Source organism: Ciconia boyciana, chromosome 4 (genome assembly GCF_034638445.1).
Source record: "Ciconia boyciana chromosome 4, ASM3463844v1, whole genome shotgun sequence".
Lineage (NCBI taxonomy): Eukaryota > Metazoa > Chordata > Aves > Ciconiiformes > Ciconiidae > Ciconia > Ciconia boyciana.
Window position 1 is genome coordinate 1,585,137 of NC_132937.1, and position 23,870 is coordinate 1,609,006.

Here is a 23,870-nt window from a genome sequence, read left to right on the forward strand (position 1 = left end):
GGTCCTCCTTCCGGCCCTTCTTGTAGATGGGCGTCACATTTTCTAACCTCCAGTCAACTGGGACCTCCCCAGTTAGCCAGGGCTGCTGGTAAATGATGGAAAGGGGCTTGGTGAGCACTTCTGCCAGTTCCTTCAGTACTTTCAGGTGGATCTCATCAGGCTCCATAGACTTGTGAATGTCTAAGTGGTGCAGCAGGTCACTAACCATTTCCCCCTGGATTATGGGGGCTCCATTCTGGTCCCCGTCCCTGTCTTCCAACTCCGGGGGCTGGGTACCCAGAGAACAATTGGCCCTGCTATTAAAGACTGAGGCAAAGAAGGCATTAAGTACCTCAGCCTTGTCCTCATCCTTGGTCACTGTGTTCCCTCCCCCATCTACTAGGGGCTGGAGATTCTCCTGAGCTCTCCTTTTGCTGCTAATGTATTTGAAGAAGTATTTTTTGTTGTCTTTTATAGTAGCAGCCAGATTGAGCTCTAGCTCAGCTTTGGCCCTTCTAATTTTCTCCCTGCACAGCCTCGCTACACCTTTGTAGTCCTCCTGAGTTGCCTGCCCCTTCTTCCAGAGGTCATAGACTCTCCTCTTTTTCCTGAGTTTGAGCCAGAGCTCTCTGTTCAGCCAGGCTGGTCTTCTTCCCTGCCGGCTCGTCTTTCGGCACCTGGGGACAGCCTGCTCTTGTGCCTTTAGGACTTCCTCCTTAAAGAATGTCCAGCCTTCCTGGGCTCCTTTGCCCTTTAGGGCTGCCTCCCAGGGGACTCTGTCAACCAGTCTCCTAAACAGGCCAAAGTCTGCCCTCCAGAAGTCTAAGGTGGCAGCTCTGCTGACCCCCCTCGCCGCTTCTCCACGTATCAAAAACTCTATCATTTCGTGATCACTCTGCCCGAGATGGCCTCCAACCATCACATGGCTCACAAGTCCTTCTCTGTTTGTGAACAAGAGGTCCAGCGGGGCACCTTCCCTAGTTGGCTCCCTCACCAGCTGTGTCAGGAAGTTCTCTGCCACATGCTCCAGGAACCTCCTAGACTGTTTCCTCTCTGCTGTATTGTATTTCCAGCAGACATCCAGTAGGTTGAAGTCCCCCACAAGAACAAGGGCTAGCGATCGTGAGGCTTCTCCCAGCTGCTTATAGAATAGTTCGTCTGCCTCTTCATCCTGGTTGGGTGGTCTGTAACAGACTCCCACCACAATATCTGCCTTGTTGGCCTTCCCCCTGATTCTTACCCATAGACACTCCACCCTATCATCACCATCATTAAGCTCTAAACTATCCAAACACTCCCTAACGTATAGGGCTACCCCACCACCTCTCCTGCCTCGCCTATCCCTCCTGAAGAGTTTATAGCCATCCATCGCCGCACTCCAGTTGTGCGAGTCATCCCACCATGCTTCCGTGATGGCAACCATATCATAGTTTTCCTGGTGTACAATGGCTTCCAACTCCTCCTGCTTGTTGCCCATGCTGCGTGCATTGGTGTAGAGGCACTTCAGCTGGGCTGTCGTCCATGTCTCCTTCATAGAGGAACACCCCTTGTGTGCTTTGAGGTGTTTCACTGGCATTTCCCTCTTGGCTCCTATTGCCTCAGTATCCCCTAGCTCAACTCTGTTTGACTTCAGCTGTGCCCCAGTGTACCCCGCACATCTCAGAGACACAGGCTGAGTGCCCTCACTGGCACCCGCTCCCTCTAACCGTGGCACGTCGTCCCTCAGCTTCTCTTGGGCAAGCCTGATATCATCCCCCTCCCCCTTCGAGTCTAGTTTAAAGCTCTGTCGATGAGCCCCGCAAGTTCCTGAGCAAAGATTCTCTTTCCCCTTTGAGAAAGATGAATCCCATCAGACACCAGCAAACCTGGTGCTGTGTAGGCCATCCCGTTTTCAAAAAAAACAAATCTGTGGCAATGACACCAGCCACGGAGCCATGAGTTGATAGATTGGGTGTCTCTGTTCCTTCTGGTGTCGCTGCCCACAACTGGAAGGAGAGAGGAGAAAATAACCTGGGCTCCAGAGTCCCTTACTAGCCATCCCAATGCCCTGAAGTCTCTTTTGATTGCCCTAGGACTTCGTGTTGCAGCTTCATCACCCCCCACATGGAAGAGCAGTAGGGGATAATAGTCCGAGGGCCATACCAGGCTAGGGAGTATCCTAGTGATATCCTTCACCCAGGCCCCAGGGAGGCAGCAGACTTCCCTAAGAGGAGGGTCCATCTGGCATATCGGACCCTCGGTTCCCCTCAGAAGGGAGTCACCCACAACTATAACCCGTCTTCTCTTCCTTGTGGAGGTGGTGTTGATACAAGAGGTACGTTCTTCTGACCTGGGCGACGACACCTCTGGTGTAGATGGACTGTCATCCCCATCCTCCATTGCCTGGCCTTCCACCTCCAGGGCCTCATACCTGCTGTACAGAGGCACCTGGGAGGGCGAGGTGGGCAGGGAGGGCCTTTGCCTGCCACCACGAGCATGGACTTGCCTCCATTCACTCTCCTCCTTTGAGCTGCTGCCTTCAGCCCAGTGCGGGGGGGGGATACAGGATCCCCTTGATTGTGGGTTCTTACTGGTGGCTGCTGCTGCTCTTGTTCCTGTCTCGGGGGGGGGGGCGGACGGGACGCGACAGGGGGGGACGGACGGGGGGGACGGTGGCAGAGCATGGCACCACCAGTCAATCTCTTTCTCAGCCTCCCTGATGCTCCTTAACCTTTCTACCTCCTCCCATAGCTCTGCCACCATGCAGATCAAATCATCTACCTGGTTGCACCTCACACAGCTGTCCTCACGGCTGCCATCTGTGAACAGTGAGAGGCCCTGGCACTCCCTGCAGCCTGAGACCTGGGCGGCTGCATGTTTTCATGGGAGCTCTGTCTGGGTAGCCACATCCACTCTGGCGAGCACAGAGGGCATCGCTTTCTGACGAGTGAAGACCATAGCTGAGTTTCTTCTGGAAGGATGGGGACTACCGAATGAACGCACCTCTTGAGCTGGTCGGGTGGCTTCGCCTTCACTGCACGCACTGCCGCACCACTCCCCTCTGCCGCGCCGCGCCCTGGTTGCTCGCGCTCCCTGGGGGCTGCTCTTGTACGGGAGGGGAATTGCCGCCGTCACTCTTGTCCCCGCCCACGCTGAGTCAGAGCCGGGCCCTCGTCAGGAGCTCCCGCCTTCCTGCTCAGGGGCCGGGCCGTGGCTGCGGTAACCCTCTCTCTCCGTGCCCTTTCTTCTCCCTTCCCTGCGCGGTTTTGCCGCGGTTTAGCCGATCCAGCAGCGGTCCCTCGACGCGGTCCTCTGTCTCAGAGCTGCTCGCCTCGGAGGCTTTGCTGAAATGGCCTGGTATAGCCTGAATACCAGAATAGCCTGGTATTGTAAAAATAGGGATGGAGAAAGCCAATGATTCCCTTTTTGTTCTAGTATGGCTGATACTGTGTGTGAAACCAGCACTGTGATTTTTTGGCCTAAGGTAAATTTCCAGGCCTCTTGGATATTTAGTACTACAGCCGCCACAGCTCGTAGGCACCCTGGCCACCCTTTGCTTACTTCGTCAAGCTGCTTAGAAAAGTAGGCCACAGCTCTTTTGTAGAGTCCCAGTCGTTGAGCTAGGACTCCCAGAGCTATACCTTGTTTTTCATGGGAAAACAGCCAGAAGGGTTTAGTAACGTCAGGTAGGCCCAGGGCCGGGGCCTTCATCAGTTCCTTTTTAAGCATTTTGAATGCATTTTGAGCTTCCCTGGACTAAATCAATTGAGTGGGATTGTTTTTCAAAAGTTCATATAAAGGTTTTACTATTATTCCATAATTGTAAATCCATAATCAACACCAACCTGCCATTCCCAAGAAGGTCCTCAGTTCCTTTACAGTTTGAGGGGGGTTCTGCAGATGGCTTCTTTTCACTCCGTTCCTAATTCTCGTTGTCCTCCAGATAGCTCATATCCAAGGCAGGTTACTTGCTGTTGCACCATCTGAGCTTTCTGTTGAGAGACTCGATACCCATTCAGGCCCAAAAAGTTCAACAAATTAGTAGTCCATTGAATACAATCAGACTTTGTTTCAGTTGCTATTAATAAGTCATCCACATACTGTAGAAGAGTTCCGTCTCTGGAGGGAGGATCCCCTGTCTCAAGTTCTCGTGCTAATTGATTCCCAAAGATGGTTGGACTGTTCTTAAAACCTTGGGGTAACACTGTCCAGGTAAGTTGGGTTTTCCTACCAGTAGTAGGACTTTCCCATTCAAATGCAAACAGGTTTTGGCTCTCCTTGGCCAGAGGCAAGCAGAAGAATGCATCTTTCAAATCTAATACTATAAACCATACTTCTGAAGCAGGGTCAGACAAAACTGTCAGGGAGACCCTCCCATTGAGTCATGAGGTTCGGAAAAGGATCCCCTTGCTTCCTAAACTCCTTCTCAGAGAGGAGTCTAGGTGCAGCTAGATCCAGTCCTAGTCCCAGACTTGGTCAACGGTTTATATCTAAAGGATGATATGTGCACAATCAATCCTTTATATCACTTAGCTAAGATTTCAAAGTTTAGCATGCTATTAGTCACTTACCGAGGATCTGTTGCAGCAAGGAATCTCTCAACCTCGAGGAGTAACCTTGAGAGGCGTCCCTGCTGAAGGGGAGATCCTGGCATGCAGCCCACTGCCATGCAGGAGAGCTCCAAGGGCTCTTGGGCTGCTCACTATTTATGGGGGTAAGATGATTGACCCATAGTCATATTTGCATGCCGACCACAGATTTTAGTTTCTTAGGTGGGCGCATTGCACAATAGCCCTAGGCTATTGTGTTGTTATCTGTCTCCTGAATCCACTTTGAGCTGATGCAGCCATCATGACCAGATGCATCCATTACAATCACCACTGGTGGTTATCACCTGAGCAGGGTTGCAAGGAGATAAAGGTCTGGGGCAGGGGAAGCACACCTTCACACTCCTCAGCTCTTATTGGGTTTTCTTACAAGAAAACAGCTCTATTCATAATTTCTACTGTCCAACAAAAGAATGTTTACATGAAAACTTGTTACAGCTTTAGATAAAGGCAAGGCCTGGTACCAAGTGGGAGCTGCCTGCAGGCTCCTCTGTTGCAATGAGCTGGCTGAGTTTATCCTGCGACCAAGGGATTTGTGCAGCACAACACAGGCCTGAAGGTCACGCTGTAATGTGCAGCACAGTGCAGCACAGACCTGGGCCTACTCAGGTTAACTGTTATGTGAATCACTAACTCCTTGAGGTCTTCCCACCAGGATCACTACAGAAACTGAAAAGCAAAAAATCATCCTTGATGTTTATTAATTTATTTAACATTGAATTTCATTGGTATTAATAAAAACAACAGTATGAAAGGAGACAAGTTGTTTTGTGGAAAGCACTAGAAAACAATGTATCAAAATAGAGATTTTTTTTATTTTGCATCTTAAACAGGCATGGGTCTTTCTTTGTATCTGCTCTGAAGTGCCTAACTCCATAGTGGGTAATGCTAATAAAATTAACTAAATATAGCTAGAAGATAATGATAACTCCTAAGACCAGTAAGTCATTATCAGCGCACTCCAGAAATGTGGATTGCTTGTGACCTGCTGTGTTGCCCTTCCAGCAGATATCAAAGGCTTGCAAACATGAGGCTTCTTCCCTTTGTCTGAAGAAGGCCTCATCTACTACTTCCTGATCAGGCAGTCTGTAGCCGATACCCACCCCAATGTCACACATGTTGGTCTGCCCACTAATCCCGATCCAAAAGCTCTTATCATCTATCCCTAGGCAGAGCTCCAGGCAACCCTGCCCCTCCCTCACAACTCTCACTCCTTGTCTTCCCAGCCTATCCTTCCTGAAGAGCCACTATCAAGCTATTGCAGTACTCCAGTCCTGTGAGCTATCCCACCATCTCTCTGTGATCCCAATGAGATTATATACCTGCAAGTGCATACAGGTCTCTCATTCTTCCTGCTTGTTTCCTATGCTGTGTGCATTAGTGTACAGACACTTCAGAGAGGCCTATACTCACGCTGATTTTCCCAGAAAGGGTGTGAGCTTCCCCCATCATGCTGTCCTCTCAGCATGTCCTTATTTGTGCGTGTACACCTAAGGTCAGCCCCCTTCTGCCCTGTTTTGTTGGTGTCAAGGTCTCTTTTGTCCACATCACCCTGCACCTTTTGCTTGCCAGGCTACGGCCTCCTCACTTGATTGCAGGCCATTGGTGCTCTTTAAGTGTAGCTTGGATACCAGGGTGGATACCAAAATGGGGAAAACACTGAGTGACTGAACAGGTAAATGGTGATGCCAACACGAGCAGATGAGCTAATGGTAACCAGTCAGAGAATACATTTATCTCTCCTTAAAACACTCATAGCAGCAATGCATTTTTTTAATGCGCTTTTGCAGACAGACCACGAACCTACTCTTTTTAGGTAGTACGGGGGATGGCAGATTAGAAATATTTAACAGGATTAAGATGGAAGTCTTAGACTTCCATGTCCAAAGAAGAGCAATGAAGCTGGTGAAGGGTCTGGAGAACAAGTCTGATGAGTGGCTGAGGGAACTGGGGTTGTTTAGCCTGGAGAAAAGGAGGCTGAGGGGAGACCTTATCGCTCTCTACAACTACCTGAAAGGAGGTTGTAGCGAGGTGGGGGTCGGTCTCTTCTCCCAGGTAACAAGTGATAGGACAAGAGGAAATGGCCTCAAGTTGTACCAGGGGAGGTTTAGATTGGATATTAGGAAAAATTTCTTCACTGAAAGGGTTGTCAAGCATTGGCACAGGCTGCCCAGGGAAGTGGTTGAGTCGCCATCCCTGGAAGTATTTAAAAGACATGTAGATGTGGTGCTTAGGGACATGGTTTAGTGGTGGTCTTGGCAGTGTTAGGTTTATGGTTGGACTCGATGATCTTAAAGATCTTTTCCAACCTAAAAGATTCTACGATTCTATGCATGGTAGATGAAACAACTGAATCTTTATCAGCAGCATAATTTCTCTTGGAGCTGCCAGAATTCTTACTTTCTAAAACCTCTTGTAGAGAACAACACTAAGATCTGAAACAAGAAGCTTGTTGTCAAATGGATACTTCAGAACTGGACACACTCCTCAATGACTTACCATTATAAAAGAACAAAATAAAGATCAAATCTGCATGCATGGAAAATGAATTATAAATGGCTTATTTGCAGAGGATATGGTGCATATCTTACTATTTAGGAGAATCCCATAACAGTCAATCTCATAAGCCATGGAGAACACCTCTACCATCAAACTTCATTCCCCTCTGCATTCAGTTAAGTCTTAAACAGCTATAACATGATTAAAGCTAACACAACCTAAATATACTAATTAGCAAAGATTCTAACCAAAGCCACCAAGTATGTTCTGTCTTGCCTATCTCTGAAAGACCCAAGATGCCTTTGACAAAAGTGGATGCAGATTAACCATGTCACATAGACATGATCAACCACAATGCCATGCTAATATAGCTACACTGATGGTGAAGCAGACTTAGTGGGACTGCTCTATTGATGTGTTATCATAGTGGATCCAAGATTCCAGCTCACTATCCAAACTGTAAGAACTAGGCAGTGGTTGTAGATGCTCCAACTTCTAGATTTTCACCATTGGAAGAGGAAGATGCATAGCACACATGCACAACCTTACTAGGCACCACTAGCTAAACACTGCTTCAGCAATTAAGCTCAAAAGCAGAGTTCAAAACCCTCCCAACCCTGGGAAGATGAAGAGCTAAGAAATGAAGAAGCATTAATTATCTGAGTTGCAGCCTACATTAAAATTAGCTTAAATGTACTTGGCTAAATGATATTAACTTAGAATATGCAGCAGCTGTGCCTACAGTGAGATCATAACAGACAGGTACTCTGAAGAGGTTTTGGTTCAATTTTAATGCTTTACATAAACCTGCTTAATCAGAAAAAATGCTCAACATTGCAAGATGAGAAAAATTGGAGCAACATATGAGCTCCAACCACATGATGCCAGGGTAGACATTTATCTTCCCTAATTATGTTGTGTATTAAAATTTAGTACTTAGAGTTTAATATTTTTATGGGTAAATGAGAAAGGTATGCTGTAGAAAAACACCAGCAGAAAACAAGAGCCCACATATCCTTTTAAATTTAATTTGTCAGACAGAAGTTATCTATGTACAATCAGTGTGCATTGTAATAATTCTATTAATAGAAAGCCATTCAAGTCTAAAATATTAACTGGCTGCATAGCACATTTGACATTATTGCCCATTTTAAGAGGGAAAACAAATATATTTCCAATAAATTTTGGCTGATTTGGATTCAGAAGTGTTCAGATATTGAACACTCCTTTAAAACCAATGGACTGGAAAAAACTTTCCAGATCACAGTTTAGCTGAATATTTCCCACAATTTCGTTACAACAAATCACAATATTGACAGTTTAATAGAAAAACAAAAAAATGTATCTGAAGCATCCAATAAAAAGGGGGCACTAAATGGAATAAAAATGTTCCCTTTCCCCATTTTTGCATTCTGAACAGTGATTTCATAAAGATATTTTATTAAAAAGTGTTAGTATACTGACTTTGTTTCATACTTGTGACAAGAAGGCCTGAGTTGGTGGGGGAAGGAACAAGAAAAAAAAAAAAAAAAAGAAAAAGAAAGCTCATTAAATTAGTTTGCAATAATTTTCAGCCATTTATTTTATTTTGTAAAAAGGCATTATTACAACTGATCACAAACAGGAGAAATCCTGGCTATTTTACAGTTATAGGTACAGAACTTAAATATTCAAGCTTGTGATGAAAAGCGGCAAGGTGGTTGCAGTGTACAATGTAAACAAATAGCTTTGGAAAGTGAACAAAGTCCTTGAGAATTCTTTACTAAGAAAACAAAACAAACTCCTCATTCCTTCACGAAACGTGATCACAGGTCAGTGTTTAAAAATTCATTTGCAAACATAATTTAAACTGTGTTCAGCCTAAAAACAGTTTTATGAGATCCAGTCTGAATGGGGCAGTGTTGAGGTCCCTGTAAAAGTAAACATTTTCCATTTCTTAACGAGGGGAAGAAAAAAAAAAAGTGCCACAACCAACATTTGCAGCACAGTGCAGCATAAACTTTAAATACAAAAATATTTTTCTATTGTTGGGATAATAGACCTTGCATCTTGGAAAAAAGTAACAATACTACTGACAGAATATCCAGTCCATATCTTTCAAGTCACATAAGGCAATTACTGTGTTAGCTTACTGTATATGGCTAAAAGAAGGTCCAGAAAATGTCAGTCTTTGTTATGTTTTCCGGCTACTCCATGTATGTTCAGGTGTACTTTTGTGATCTGATGAGTGTTCAAATGGAGATCTGTGTCCTAAAGGAGATCTTGAACCATAAGGAGACCTCTGATCTAATGGTGACCTTGGACCACTACCAGAAGCTCTGTGGTCCATTTGCCAGTCTGAGTGGTACCTATAATCTCTGGAGGATTTATGATGGCTGTACTCTGAAGTGGAACGGTGATCTGAATGTATCCTGTGGTCTGAATGGGAACGGTGATCTGAATGAGGCCGACTGTCTTTTAAACTTCCTTCCAGGTTTGACCTGTGATCTCTGCTCCTGTGGTCATCCAACTTTCTATGTTTACTATCACTACAGTATCTGAAAAGATTTACTTATATTAGTATTACTGAACGCATAGTAAGAACTACAATTATGTCAATTCAACAGAACTGCATTAGAGAAATTTCTTTGCAATTCTGCATTACTCAGAAAAGATACTTTGGTGCTTACTACAAGCGTACTGCAAAACCAGGAAGGGAATTCTTAACAGATTTTACAATTGCTGATGCAATTTACCTGCTGTCTTGTTTATAGTGATCCCAGTCTCTGTGGTCTTTTCCATTGCTGAAGGCTGAATAGGACCTTTTCCTAGAGTCACTTTTCTTATAAGCATCCCCCTGATGCCTGTCCTTATGATGATCATGGTATTGTGACAAATGTCTATCAGAAGAATAACTGTCCCTGCTACTGTCATCATGGTTTGTATTCTCTTTCAGTCTTTCAACATCTGTTTAATAAAGCAGAGGTTATAAGGAAGTCTCATACACTATAAATTTTTTTCTTCACCAATTCAAACAGCACTTCTACCTGTCAGATTTAAAGCAATTTAAAAGAGCATTATAATTTGACAGAAACAAGATCTAAATCATTGAAAGACAAATGCACTAATGTGAGTGAACTGAGAGAAACCTCAGAAGTAAATAATTAGAAATAGAAATTTAGATATGTAGGGCTGAGAAAATAAATTTTCCACCTTACAGACTGAATGGAGAGGATCAGTGTGGTCCAAATGAGCAGTGAGTAGAGACCAGGTGCCTTTAGTAGAGCAATTTTAGACAGAATGGTAGGAAGTTCCTCTCTAAGGAGAGATAGCCCTAGCATGAACATCAGTTTTAGAGGTATACCTTGTTAATGAAAGGTTTTTAGTGGTATTCCTAAAATACACTATACTAATTTTAAACCCATGATAACATACTCAAGGTTTTACATAACATGATATAAAAACAAGTGTTACAAGAAGGCAAGTGTGGGAGCATAGAAAAACAATATTATTGTCAACAATAAAAGACATCCCATATAACTGATTGCTAACCATGACTTCAGGGATTATCTTTCTTACGATATGGTGACATTACAACTGCTACAAACAGGTATAGAGCCTCCAAGAAATTTACAAGTGTTGAGTTGGCCTCTCTCCCTCCTCAAAATTAAATACAAAAAAGTGTTGTGGTTTTTTTTTTTTTTAAATTAATTTATTTACTTTAAAAGAATGGCCAAATAACTTGCTACTAAAATCAGTAAGTACCAAGTTCAGTCCATGCTCAGTTGAATTTCATCAGCAAACTAGTGAAGTTATGCTAAGTCAGCCTTTCCCTATGATATCCTGCAGTATGGGAGTTCTAGGAGACAGTTTTAAGCTTATTTCATTTTACATACCGTCATTTAAGATATCCAGCACAATAATATGCTCAAGATTTCTTACCTGGATTTCTAATTACATGTGTATTCACATTGCTGCTAATATTCTGGTCACTGTGTTGCTAAAAGAGACAAGTAAAAAATTGTCATTGATAAATCCCAAAGTTGCATCTGAATCCTTCAGAAAATATCCTAAGAAAACAGACTAGTTTACTATGAACAGTAAAATACACTTCAAATGTATTGAGTGTACTCAATTGATACTTAATAAAACAGTTATAAAACTTAGAATATATATTTGTATATTTAGAGACTCTGAAAGCATTACCTGAGATTCTTGGCGTTTTTTGATTGCATGTTTATACAGCTTGTGCAGCTTTCTGGCATCAAATTCTGTAAACTTAGAGACAAAAATCCACAAGTTTCTGAGGAAAAAGAAAGAGAGGTTATAATTCTGTCATATATTAGTTTTTATTGTATCATACAACAGAACATGGACTTAAATGAAATTATTTCAACAGTACTTCAGTAAACTGAAATCATTGTAAAGTCTGTTACACAGAATATTACCTAGCTGCACAGCAAACATTACTTAGCTGTATTTCAAACATTTGAGAAATTAATTCCTTTAATAATTTGTCATTTTGTAATATTTATCACAATGACTGCAGAATGCAAAGTGCATGAAAAGTAGTATTAATGGCAATTCTGTTAATAGAATGATTTGTGCAATTGCATAAAAATGTAATTTTCAATTTGTTGTGCAAGTCTTCTGAAAGATTGTTTGAAATATGTCAGAAAACTGGAGTATTTACTACTCAGTAAAGATTCTTCCAAACTTGAAATCTCTTGCAGTGTAAGAAATTTGACCTACATGCCTCATTTCCTACAGATATCAGGGACAGGATTTTTCCACAGAATTCCAAAGCCTGGTCAAAGCTTTTGAAACCAAATGAGAAATCTGAAAGAGAATGGAAGTAGCATGGCAAAAACTTTGATCCTAATCTATGCTATGAAAGAAGAAAGGGAAACAAATCAACTCTTTTGGTGTCAAGAAGCCAAAACCCTAAAGACAACATTTGCTTCTATGATCACAGATACCAGATCTAAAGTCTAGAATTCTTTTATCAAAGTTTACAGGTGGAGTGCTTAAAAGACTACAGAATACTACTGTTCTAATTAGTGTTTAGTTCAGAAACATCTCAAGTGTGTAGGCTCAAGAAGCATCTATCTGCTCTTTCACTGTGATGATTTAAACATTATAGTTTTGGCCTAGAGGTTTGCAAAAGTAGATGCAACCAGTCAATGGTGTGCCCAATGACATCTGTATAAGAAATACAGAATTAATACCTTTACTAAGTTCTATGCCTTATTAAAGACAGATGAAATACATATTTTAATAATCTATGTATGGTACTGTAGCATTATTATGAATTAATATTATAGTAGCTCTACTATGAATTTCCACTTAAAGAAATATAATGTTTACCAAGGTGTCTTTAAGACATGGATATTGTTTTTGTATTTCAGTTCACCCAAATATTTTGAAGTAAAGCAAGTACAAACAGCAGAAATATTCTATGTTAACAACAGTCTGCAAGGAAATTAAACACTTGACTGAGTGTCGTATATGGAAGTGCAGGATAGATTTGCAACCATAGAGGAATAAAGTGCATATTATGATGAAACTAACTCAAATTGTATTAAGAACTTAACAACAAAATATAACAAGTTTATAAACCAACATTTTTCTTATTTTTTTCGAACTTATCACCTCACAGATGCATAAGAACACTTAAAACTCTTCTTTCATTTTGAAATACATCTCTGAGTATGATAAATGTTTTTTATAAAGTCACAGTTAATATCTAATTTCATTTTAGAGTATATTTTTAAAACGAATAAAGGATTCTGCAACTCAAAATCATTCAAACTTCAACACACAAATTTATAATGACCTATTTTTAGCATGAAAACAAACAAACAAACAAACTTCAAAGTTGAAAAAGCCAGATTCTTTAATGATAAGAATTCTTTTCCACTAAACATTAAATATACTCTAAATACAGTTATTTTCTGTTTGGTTTTGGTTTAAGAAGTAAGATGTCTCCACTTACTGGACAAAACGCATTGCCATGCAAGTATGAAAAAGTGAATCCATTAAAGCTGGAGCCATTTATCTTTTTATAAGTCTGTCCTGGTTTCAGCTGGGACAGTTAATTTTCTTCCTAGTAGCTGGTATAGTGCTGTGTTTTGGATTTAGGATGAGAATAATGTTGATAACACACTGATGTTTTGGCTGTTGCTAAGTGGTGTTTACACTGGTCAAGGACTTTTCAGCTTCCCATGCTCTGCCAGGTGCACAAGAAGCTGGGAGGGGACACAGCCAGGATAGTTGATCCAAACTGGCCAAAGGGCTATTCCATACCATATGGCATCATGCTCAGTATAGAAACTGGGGGGAGTTGGCTGGGGGGTAGCGGTCGCTGCTCAGGGACTGGCTGGGCGTCGGTCAGCGGGTGGTGAGTGGTTGTATCACTTGTTTTTCCCTGGGTTTTGTTCCTCTCTCGCTCCCTTGTTGTTTTCCTTCTCATTACAATTTATTATTATTGTTATTATTTTGTTCCAATTATTAAACTGTTCTTATGCCAACCCACGAGTTTTCTTACTTTTGTTCTTCCGATTCTCTCCCCCATCCCACCCGGGGGAGGGTGAGCGAGCGGCCGTGCAGTACTTAATTGCCGACTGGGGCTATACCACAACAAAGTCCTTATTTTAATACATCAGAAAAATACAAGAAAGGGAGAATAAGAAACGAGAGAAATAATTAAAAACTGTTCTGCTTAATAGAAGCTATTATGGATTTTCCTTTTTCAAGAAAAATCATGCAGAATAACTTACTTTCTCCACTGTTTAATTTGTTCAGGATTTGTGTACTCCTTTAGACATTCAGTAATGTGGTCCCCAATTTTGATTAGGCACTGTCTAGTATGCTCCAGCTGTTCCCTTTCAGAAAGGCCTTTCTCTGGTCTATCCAGTTGTTTCAATGCTGCTTTGACAGGCCTCATTCTTTCTTTGCACTATAAAATGTAAAAAAGGAATACATTAATTCAAAGGAAAATAAAAAGATTTAAAAAATTGTAAAACATGACCCACCCTTAATGTGCTATTTATACAGGCAAAGACAGTACTGTTGTAAGCAAAATGAAAAACAAGTCTTTGCTCACAGCTCTTTTAGTTTTACCACAAGGTTTAATTTGGGAAAAGTAGTATTTGAAATCCAGTTGAAAATTTACTCCTATATGAAAGCATTAGATTGTATGTAACAAATATTAAAGATTTAAGAAAGCACTAATTTAATATAAAAGATTTTCTGAGGGAAAGGAATTATTATAACTAGGTTTTACAATCATAGGTTTAACTTTCAGCACAAGTATATAGGACAAGACTTATTTTACTTTTTAGGACCTTGAAAGCTATACAAACTCAGTGTCAAGATTAAGTATGAGAATGTTTAATGTATTTTAAGTAGATATTTCCTGCAACAATGAAACTTGGCATTCAACAGAGGATCAGTATTCCTTCTCTGAGCAGTTTTTAAGCCTGAGTTCTATGCAGATACTGACAGAAACTGAGCTATCTAGGATAAAGCTAGTTTAGGTGTGCCTAAATTAGTAACAGTGATGACAACACAGATGTACCCATAGATATATTTCATATGTGCATACTTGAATTTTCACACTAATTCAAATGTGTTAATAGTAAATGCAGATAAACCAGTTAGCATGTTTTAAATTATAGACACTTGCTTGGAAATACCATTCAATCACAACGGCAAGGTAGACAGATGAAATGCATATTTTTACCTGTCACAAGGTAGACAAGAAGTCAAATGAGTTAGCCTCAACAACCCACAGCAGTAATTTTGATTTGAAAAGGTAAATGTGCTAATTAGATTGCATCTGACCATGGCATAATGATGAATATACCTTCCAGAACAGAGGGCCTGGCCAAAAAGATGTTCTATACGCAAACCCCAACCTAGAATTGCTCGCACTAAGGAAGAGAGGCAAGCCTGTATATCCAGAATCAAAAATATGAGGGGTTTTGGAGAACATCACCATCATTGTGTCAACATCTAGGGACAACTCAAAAATCAGTGAAGCTGTTCCATTACCATGCCATTAAGTAATTAAGCAGCTACATTACATATTGCACTAACCACAGCTTAAAGCAACCTTTAAAAAGACAGTTTACAAAGTACACTGCTTAAGTGTAGAGGTCAACAGAGAAGCGTAATTGTACATGGTAATCAAGTGATTTTCAGTCACCTAGCCACACACAAGATATCCTGGAAATTATGGATGAGTCACTTATAACATTTAGATAAAAAACAAAACACATAACAAACAAACCTCACATACATAAACTGGTCAGTACCATACTGATGAGAAAACAAGATAATTTGCCTCTCACAGCCAGCACCACAGTAGACCCAGTAAACCTGTCTGGCAGTAACAGACAACTGTTGAGACCTGAATGACAGAACTTCCACAGCAGAAAAGTAGCTGCTCAAAGTAACTCCTTAGCATCTTTCCAAAGGCCCCAATCGACCTATAAAACTTTACATAGATTGAGTTTACCTACCTTTTTTTCTTCCAATATTGATTCTGTTGTGGTCAAAAGTAGTGATATAACTGAAATTCTTTTGGTATCAGAGATATTACTCTGGCAAGATATTTCTAAGGACTTTAGGATTTGTTCCTTCCTCTAACGCAGGAAGTCTGTAATACTTCAAGAGCAACTTTGAAATTTAATTTCTCTTGTTAGCTTACAGAGAACAAAGGGGTATTTGATAAGGCCAAGCCAGAGACTACAGCAGCTGCATTAAAATTCATTTGTTTCTGTCCTTTAAGAAGCAGTATCCACAAATTATTCTTGAGGACGGATCTTCACAGTCTGTATTTTAAAAGTATTCAGCGCACAGACGACTAGACAAATACTCTTCACTATACTGCATAAATGCAATAAAATAAAACTGCTGGCCTGAAAACAAAACTGACTTTAATATAGTGTCGATAACCCTTCACTGATCTAAGATTTTACTGGCAATAGATATCTGTGTTATAATGCCTAACAGCAGAATCAAGAACATCAAATTGTGTTCATTTAGAATATCAAGTGTAAACACTAAGTTATCAACAAGGGACTTACCACACTGAACGTCTTCTGATCCAGTTCTTCAGATTCTTCAGATATAGGAATTGGTTCACTAGTTGCAGTAATATGAACTGGAATATCCAACAATGAAACTTTTTTATTTTTTTCTTTATTTTCAGATTTGATTTCATTTACCTAAGAACAAAATATGAAAATGTATCTGATAAGCAAACTTTATTTTTGGGCTGGAATTATACTGTAATTAGGAAATCACTGTAATTACTGCATTCTCTTCAATAATAACAAGAAAAAAAAATTCTGACATTCAATGACAGTACCTTTTATTTTCTCTCTCCGAGGGATGGAGAAGGAGAATGGACAAGTTTCTTGCACCACTTGCACTCTCAGTCCCACTAAGCTATGCATCTTTAAAGAGGTAATTTCCCATTTCATTTGCCTGTCCTTGTAGTTACAAGTGGTAAAAATAAAACTTCAAATGATGCAAAAAATTTCAATGAAATGACAACTGTAAAGTAAATGATCCAAAATACTTTTTCAACTCAAAATCATTCACAAAAACCTGGTGGCCTTTTCTAGTGCTATATAAGAAAAATAAACCTAGTTACCTTTTCTTCCTTTACTTCTTTTTCTTTCTGTGTGGATTCTTTTACTTTGTTTTCTCTCTTTTCTTTAATATTTTTTAATTCTTTCTTATTCTCTTTTTCTTTTTTCTCCCTTTTCAAATCCCTCTTATTTTCTTTTTCTTTTGTCTCTCTTTTTTCTTCAGCTTCCTTCTTTATACCAATATCTGGCTCAGGCTTTTCTTCATTTTCTGCTTTTATTTTTTTATGTGGATGTTTAACTGAAACAATCTCATCCTGCAATACACAAGCATATATGTCACATCAAACTGAGTTCCTAACTATACAAGTTTTGTAACCATCAGATTAAAATTTACTTTTTATCTGTGTGTGATTTCTTTAGACTTAGGTTTAACACCTATCAAATGGAGCTGGATGCAGTTGCAAAACAAAATGAGGACTACTCACTCATTTCCTTGATGTGACACAAAACAAGTACTGATTGGGCAGGGGTAATGGGGGGGTGTGAGAAAGTCCATTTAACTTTCACATCCCCAAAGAAATCTGCCCCTGTAAAAGGTAGTTAAGCTGCAAAGAGCTAAAAACAATAAGGAAGTAGGCATCACAAGACTGAGCTGATTTTTCAGGGCATGGTGATGATAAAAGACCTCTGTTCTGGTTAGCTTTGTTCCAGTAACTTTTTACTGACCACAAATTAAACATTCATAGTCACAGGAGAAGGGAACAGAGTTCCAACTTTCTCTTTTCCAGAGGTGTTCTGAAGAATCTGGTGTTCTTTCAGCTACCTTCAAAGTCACAAAATTAGGTGCAACATGGCCCCTAAACTTCATCTGGTGGTGGTTTTTTTTTTCTCTCTAGTGGTTTCTGCTGTGTGATAAATTTAAATAAATGACCCAACAATATTAACTGCCACAGAAGGAGGATGCCATTCAAGTGCTTCAATTTTATTAAGTCAAACAGAAGATCAAATAGAAAGTGTTACTAATAGAAACAATTGAATAGCCATCTTTACCATATGAATGATGTTTACCTCATTATCCATATCATCTTCATCAGATTTTTCTGAGGGTGGTGATGAGGACTCACTTTTTATTTCTTCTTTAATTTTTGCAGCCTTTGTTGCTCTATTCTTCTTAGATCTTGTTTTCCTCCTCTTTGAATTGCCCTGAATGCAAATTAGTACCTTTATTATGTCAACTGACAAGTGTCTTTGCACCACAGTTGCAGAAAAAGATTTGTTTTTTATGTTAAAGAAAGCATTCATTGTATTTTATTGCCACTTTTCTTAGGACAGGACACCGAGCCTAATGCAACAGTAGAGAATATATACAAATAAGAGAGAATAAAACAATAATAAACCTGCAATTCATTCCTTGAGTTAGTCTCATATAATATGATTAGCAATACAGAGAAAAACTGCACAAAGCAGAGTGGAACTAAAAATAAAACAAGTATCTGCTGACATGCCCATAAACATATTATGTTATCTCACTACTGAATATCAAGCTTTACTTACTGCACCAGTAATTCTTTGTGCTTCTTTTCTTGCAAGGTCTTTATTCAGTAATTTAATGAGGTAATCTGCACGAGTCTGTAACTGCTTGGCCTGGGGTTTCTTATCTGGATCATCAGGTAAAATCTGAGGAGAGCAATGGTAGTATCAACTATGAGTACACATTATCAAATTAGGAAGCTGCTAGTCTGGAGCACTGGGAACAGAAAAAGCTGAATTAAAAAAAAAGGTAAAAAACCAATCCACTCCAACTATACCTGACCAATATGCCAGCATGCTTCAAGGAATGGAGAATTTCTTAAGTGTTTTATTTTTCCCCAAACACACAACTAATGTAGTCTTGGAAATGGTCTCACAAAATTTACAGTAAACTCAAGAAACTAGCCTCAGATTTCTGTTTCCACTCATAGTTTATCTAAAAAATTCAGAGCTCCTGTACCACTGTCATCCACAGATCTCCTAGTTCTGCCTTGTGCTTCTAAATGCATTAACTCATTACCACAGGATATTTCAGAAGCCAAAAATATAAATGAGTGGTTTCATAAAACAAGCAAATTAATGGAAGGCAGGGGCAGGATATCATTAAACAGATTTGTATATAACCCTGGCTCCTCAAATCCCAAAGCTACAGGTTGCTGGCAATGTCATTGAGTTTGCTTCACTCGTCTTTCCCTAAATGTTTCTCACTACTTCTAAGCAGCCATTGCACTACTTCTAATCTGATAAGTATAGCTATTATCACGTTGTGAATGAAAGACAGTTTCAAGCATTGAAACCAGGGATAGGAAAACCAAACCAAAACCTCCTTCCCTCCAAAAGATCAAGAATAAAATTAACACAACTAGAATATTTAAACTAGGGAAGCAAAAGATGGAAGAGAAAGAATTCAAGTGACAGAGATCCAAATACATAGAAATACAGAAACATAACAGACTCTAAGAAGGTATACTTCAACTGAATACACAAAATCTTGAAATCTAATAATTTACCAGAAGGATACACAAAGGAGTATAACTGACCTAACTTCTGTGCAATTTCAGTTATCATAAAATAAGCTCTTTCAGTAACTGTTCTTATTAGCATTATTACCTAAACAAAAAAGTCCTCGATGAAATTTTGTAATTACATACCTTCTGTGTCAAACTGAGATCAGGATCCATTTTTATCATTTCCCAGCTGCCATAGCCATATTCATAGATACCTATTAACAGATTGGAATCATCTTCCTTACCCCAATCTATATCAAAATGAGCTGCCTTGGTGTGGCATGGGATGACATATCTAGTAGAAATAAATTAGAAACATAAATAAGGGATCTTCTCAAACTTAGCAAGGGAGAGGGGAACATGACACACATCACTAAGATCCTGGTATATTTAGGTAAGTAATCCAGATATCTATCAGGTTTTCTTACAATTTCTATAAAATATTTATTGAAATCAGTACCGAAACATGTTTTAAAGCAGATCAAGATTAAGATATAAAGAACAACAGACATCTATCTGTGGCCATGGACTGAGTCAGAACTGGCTAACCATGAAGATAAGCTTAAAATATTACTCAAGTGTAACTGCTAACTGAATAAGCAGATAGTCTAGAGACTATGATACACAAGGTAACAAGCTAAAAAGTTCAGAGGGATAAACAACTACCAACAATTACCATCTGCTCCACTTTGTCAAATATTTCTTTCTCTCAGGCGGAGGTGACACAAAACAGCTCCTCAACAAGCCTAATTTCTAGTCTGGAATAATTAAGAGTAACTGAACCCAGTCCCTAGTGAATACAGTTTGGAAGCCAAAGCAAATACCGGCTTCTAAGGAGAGGGAAGAAAGAACAAAGAAAGGATGTGGAGCAGATTGCTGCTGCTAGTTCTTAGGGGGAATGGAGCAACACTGGTGTACCAGTGTGCTTAGAGTCTGGATTGCTTAAATATATGCATAAAAGCCTTGAATAACTTTCTACATTATGGCTTCCTTTAGGAAAAGAAAAAAATACCTTTTCCTTTCTTCTGGATCTGAAGGAATGGATTTGTGCAATGGTGCCAACTCTTCTTCATGAGAGATGACTAGCTTTGCATTCACCTGCACTCCTGATATTCGGAATGTTGGGCCTTTAACTTTCCCAAGTCTACCTCCTTAAAATAAAGGACCAAATTATTAAAATATTTAGCCTTTATGTGTATCTTATAGACAAACAAAGAAAAAAGAAAGTTTGATGCTATAGCAGCAGACATTCAATTATAGCAAATGACTTTTTCTTAACCAAATGCTTTAATTAAACTCCAGAATCTCAAGGTCTCCCAGATAATAATGGCAGATTAATTTTAAATTTCACAGTAAAGCAAAAACATGCTGTGTTCTACTGCAACAACTCATTCAGGGAAAGGGGGAAAAATCCCAAACCCAAAAAGTCTTCTTACTATAATCCTTTTTTCTAAATCACCTAGCATGCTAACATTTTGTTAATGTTTTCCCCTAACACAATTGTTTTGTTATAATCAGAGTGCAAGAATTATTCAGACCTCTTGACACTTTTTATTCCTCTCCCCCACCCCCAAACACACTTTACCTGCTCTTTCTTGTCCAAAGGAATTGTCCTTTAAAGCCTTAATGCATCCATTATGTACAAGTTCTCCCAGACATCTAAGGTCCGTCTCAGATTTATCAACTAGCTCAGCATCTCTAGCTATAGCATCTAACCTGTAAGAAAACAAATATGTTTTTACAGCTCTAAAACTTTAGTATTATGAATGACTCCTTCAGATTTTGAAACTAGAGAAGCGATCATGTAAGTTATCATTCACCCACACTTGCTATGCTGTGTACAATTTTGATCCATGCAGTTAAAAACAGCTATAGAAAAGAATACAGAAACTATAAAAAAGGATGTTTCACATAGAGGACAATACAACATGAACTATAAAGGACCCTAACTATACAGTTTTGAGTTACGTTACTACACATTCTTTTAAATAGAAAAGGAACTATTATATATAATATCATATAGACTAGAATTACTATTAAAGAAAATGAAGGTGGGAAATTATTCTCAAAATACAGAGTAATACAGAAAGCTTAAAAAAAGAACTGACAATGAGAAAAATGCAAAACTGGCAGTTAGTCTGTTGAAAGCCTATGGCTTTATCCACTCTATCAAACAAGAAAACTGAATGATTGTCACTAATGCAGATTAAACAAGACAGTAGGTAAAGTATAAATAAAAACAAGCAGTCTTGCAAAATTGAAAGATTTTTTGTACTGGCTGTCTACATACATACCACATATGAAGAAAGGAAAAAAAATGAATTTAAAATTCATGTTATAGTCAAGGCAAAAGATTAGGCACACTATTTTCTCTTCAACCTAAGGTTTCTTGGTGTATTGTTCTAATTTTAATGAAAACAAGGTTCCAAGTTGCTATACAAATATAATCAAATAAGTTTACCTTTCAAGTGGGCCACCAAATTTCTTGTAACTCTTGATAAACCTAGTAACAGAAAATAATTTTGCAGTTTAAAACATATGCTTAACTACACTGGTTTTAAAAATGTATTTGTAAAGTCTTAGTACAAGGCTATGTGGACAATGCAAAGAAAATAAGAACTAGAGAGACTAGGACAGGTTAGTATATCAAGATAACCCCCATTTAAAGCCAGAGTTCTATTTGGTTTAATAACTGAAGTAAATAAAACAATAGAAGATATAATTCATTTCAAAAATTACTTTACTAATTAGTTTCACAAGACAAAGGATTCAGCAATGTGATGTGTCTAATCATAAAAAACAAATGTGGATTTATAGTAAATAGAGAATTCAGACATTATGTTAAGCCTCTCATAATAAAGAGGAGCTAGCTGCAATTTTAAGGTGATTTTGAGACTTAGGAAAACATAACATGATAAAGGAATGCAAGCCCAAGAATACCCCTGACAAAAGCAGCAAACCATTATGTGTTAGATGAAATGAAAAGGAAACAAGGCTCTTTGAGGTTATTTATATAATCAAAAATATTTTATAAGCTTTACAGTATTTTAGAGAAACACGAATACTTAAATTACAGAAGCAAAGTAGCATTTCACAAACCAATCAAAGTAAAGCAAAACAATTTCTCCTCCTTCTACCAAAGAAGTATTTTTAGCACCAAATATTGATGGGACCAGCTGTACAGATTCACTTATGTACTGGTTTTCACTGAGATAAAGTTAATTTTCTTCAGACCACCATACCTGCTAGTACGTTTTGGATTTGTGACCAAAATGGTGTTGATAACACAGGGATGTTTTAGCTATTGCTGAGCAGTGCTTACAGAGTCAAGGCCTTTTCTGCTTCTCGCACCACCCCACCAGCGAGGAGGCTGGGGGTGCACAAGAAGCTGGGAGGGGACACAGCCAGGACAGCTGACCCCAACTGACCAAAGGGCTATTCCATACCATATGGCATCATGCTCAGCAATAAAAACTGCGGGGAAGAAGGAGGGAGAGGGGACATTCGGTGTTATGGCATCTGTCTTCCCAAGTAACTGTTATGCATGATGAAGCTCTGCTTTCCTGGAGATGGCTGAACACCTGCCTGCCGATGGGAAGGAGTGAAGGAATTCCTTGTTTTGCTTTGCTTGCGTGCACGGCTTTTGCTTTACCTATGAAACTGTCTTTATCTCAACCCACGAGTTTTCTCACTTTTACCCTTCTGATTCTCTCCCCCATCCCACTGGGGGAGAGTGAGCGAGCAGCTGTGTGGGGCTTAGCTGCCTACCAAGGTTAAACCACAACTTATCAAAATGGATTTTGTTTTTGTTTTGTTTTGTTTTTTAGTTTTAAAAAGCACCATATAATATTAATTCAATTACAATGGTAAGAAATTTAAAACAAAACAAAACTCATTGAACTTTTTGTAGGTATTTCCACAAAAATGTGCGTATCGTTTCTTCAACTACAGTTTTTAGGTTAAATGATGGGAAGTAGAATATTTTGTTTGTGGGGTTAAAAAAAAAAGCTCACCCATTTTAGAAACTGTTTTTTTAAATCACTGTCTTCAGGGGATGCAGGAAGAACAATACATATTAAAAGATTGTAAAACAACTGAGAACATTTGTCGAACCGAACGTTATCCCTCACCAAAATAGGATCAAATTCTGGACATAACAGTTCCTTATGTCAGCACCCCAAACTACACAGAGCAAAGCCTTAAATGCCTAGAATAAAAATTTTCAACTAAATTCAGGAAAAATAGACTGTTTTCCATATTTTCAAACTCTAAAATGATTTAAAAAAAAAATGTTTTGTCCCTTTAAACATGCATGTCCCCCCACATCTTACCGCCTAATGTCTGCATCGCTAAATCCTTTAATATTTTCTCGAGGAATAGTTCGTGGTCGTCCACGTTTTTTTGGTCGTTTTCTTTCTGAGATGGAGTCACTATCAGATCCAGAATATCTTCTGCTCCTACTGCGTTTCCCTTCGCTTCCATTAAAGCTGATCTGGAATTTCAGATTAAGTAGTTCAAAGCTATGTGACTAAAACATTTTATTAATGTGTTATCTAGCCTGTCAAAAATGGGGGGGGCGCCACGCGCGAAAACCACACAACCCAAAAGTACAAGCCAAAACAACAGCAACGAAAAAACAAACAAACAACAAGAACAACAAAATTGAAGTTAGTTGGTCAAAACCCAGA

The 23,870-nt window shown here is 39.3% G+C and overlaps 1 protein-coding gene across 3 annotated transcripts in view; it reads right to left on the reverse strand.

Moving 5' to 3' along the window:
- Positions 1-8,646: 8,646 nt before the first annotated feature.
- Positions 8,647-23,870, reverse strand: part of LOC140650888 (chromodomain-helicase-DNA-binding protein 1-like) — a 60,716-nt gene continuing 45,492 nt past the window's right edge. For all 3 annotated transcript variants that reach the window (XM_072859717.1, XM_072859716.1, XM_072859718.1), the window contains 14 exons: positions 23,514-23,674; positions 21,644-21,685; positions 20,768-20,898; positions 20,195-20,333; positions 19,327-19,477; positions 18,200-18,322; positions 17,714-17,848; positions 16,708-16,959; positions 16,136-16,276; positions 13,823-14,001; positions 11,250-11,346; positions 10,986-11,043; positions 9,800-10,010; positions 8,647-9,601 (listed from right to left, as the gene is read on the reverse strand). In XM_072859717.1, the coding sequence (XP_072715818.1) occupies positions 9,238-9,601; positions 9,800-10,010; positions 10,986-11,043; positions 11,250-11,346; positions 13,823-14,001; positions 16,136-16,276; positions 16,708-16,959; positions 17,714-17,848; positions 18,200-18,322; positions 19,327-19,477; positions 20,195-20,333; positions 20,768-20,898; positions 21,644-21,685; positions 23,514-23,674 (2,184 nt within the window). In that variant the 3' untranslated portion in view covers positions 8,647-9,237. The remainder of the gene's footprint in view (positions 9,602-9,799; positions 10,011-10,985; positions 11,044-11,249; positions 11,347-13,822; positions 14,002-16,135; positions 16,277-16,707; positions 16,960-17,713; positions 17,849-18,199; positions 18,323-19,326; positions 19,478-20,194; positions 20,334-20,767; positions 20,899-21,643; positions 21,686-23,513; positions 23,675-23,870) is intronic.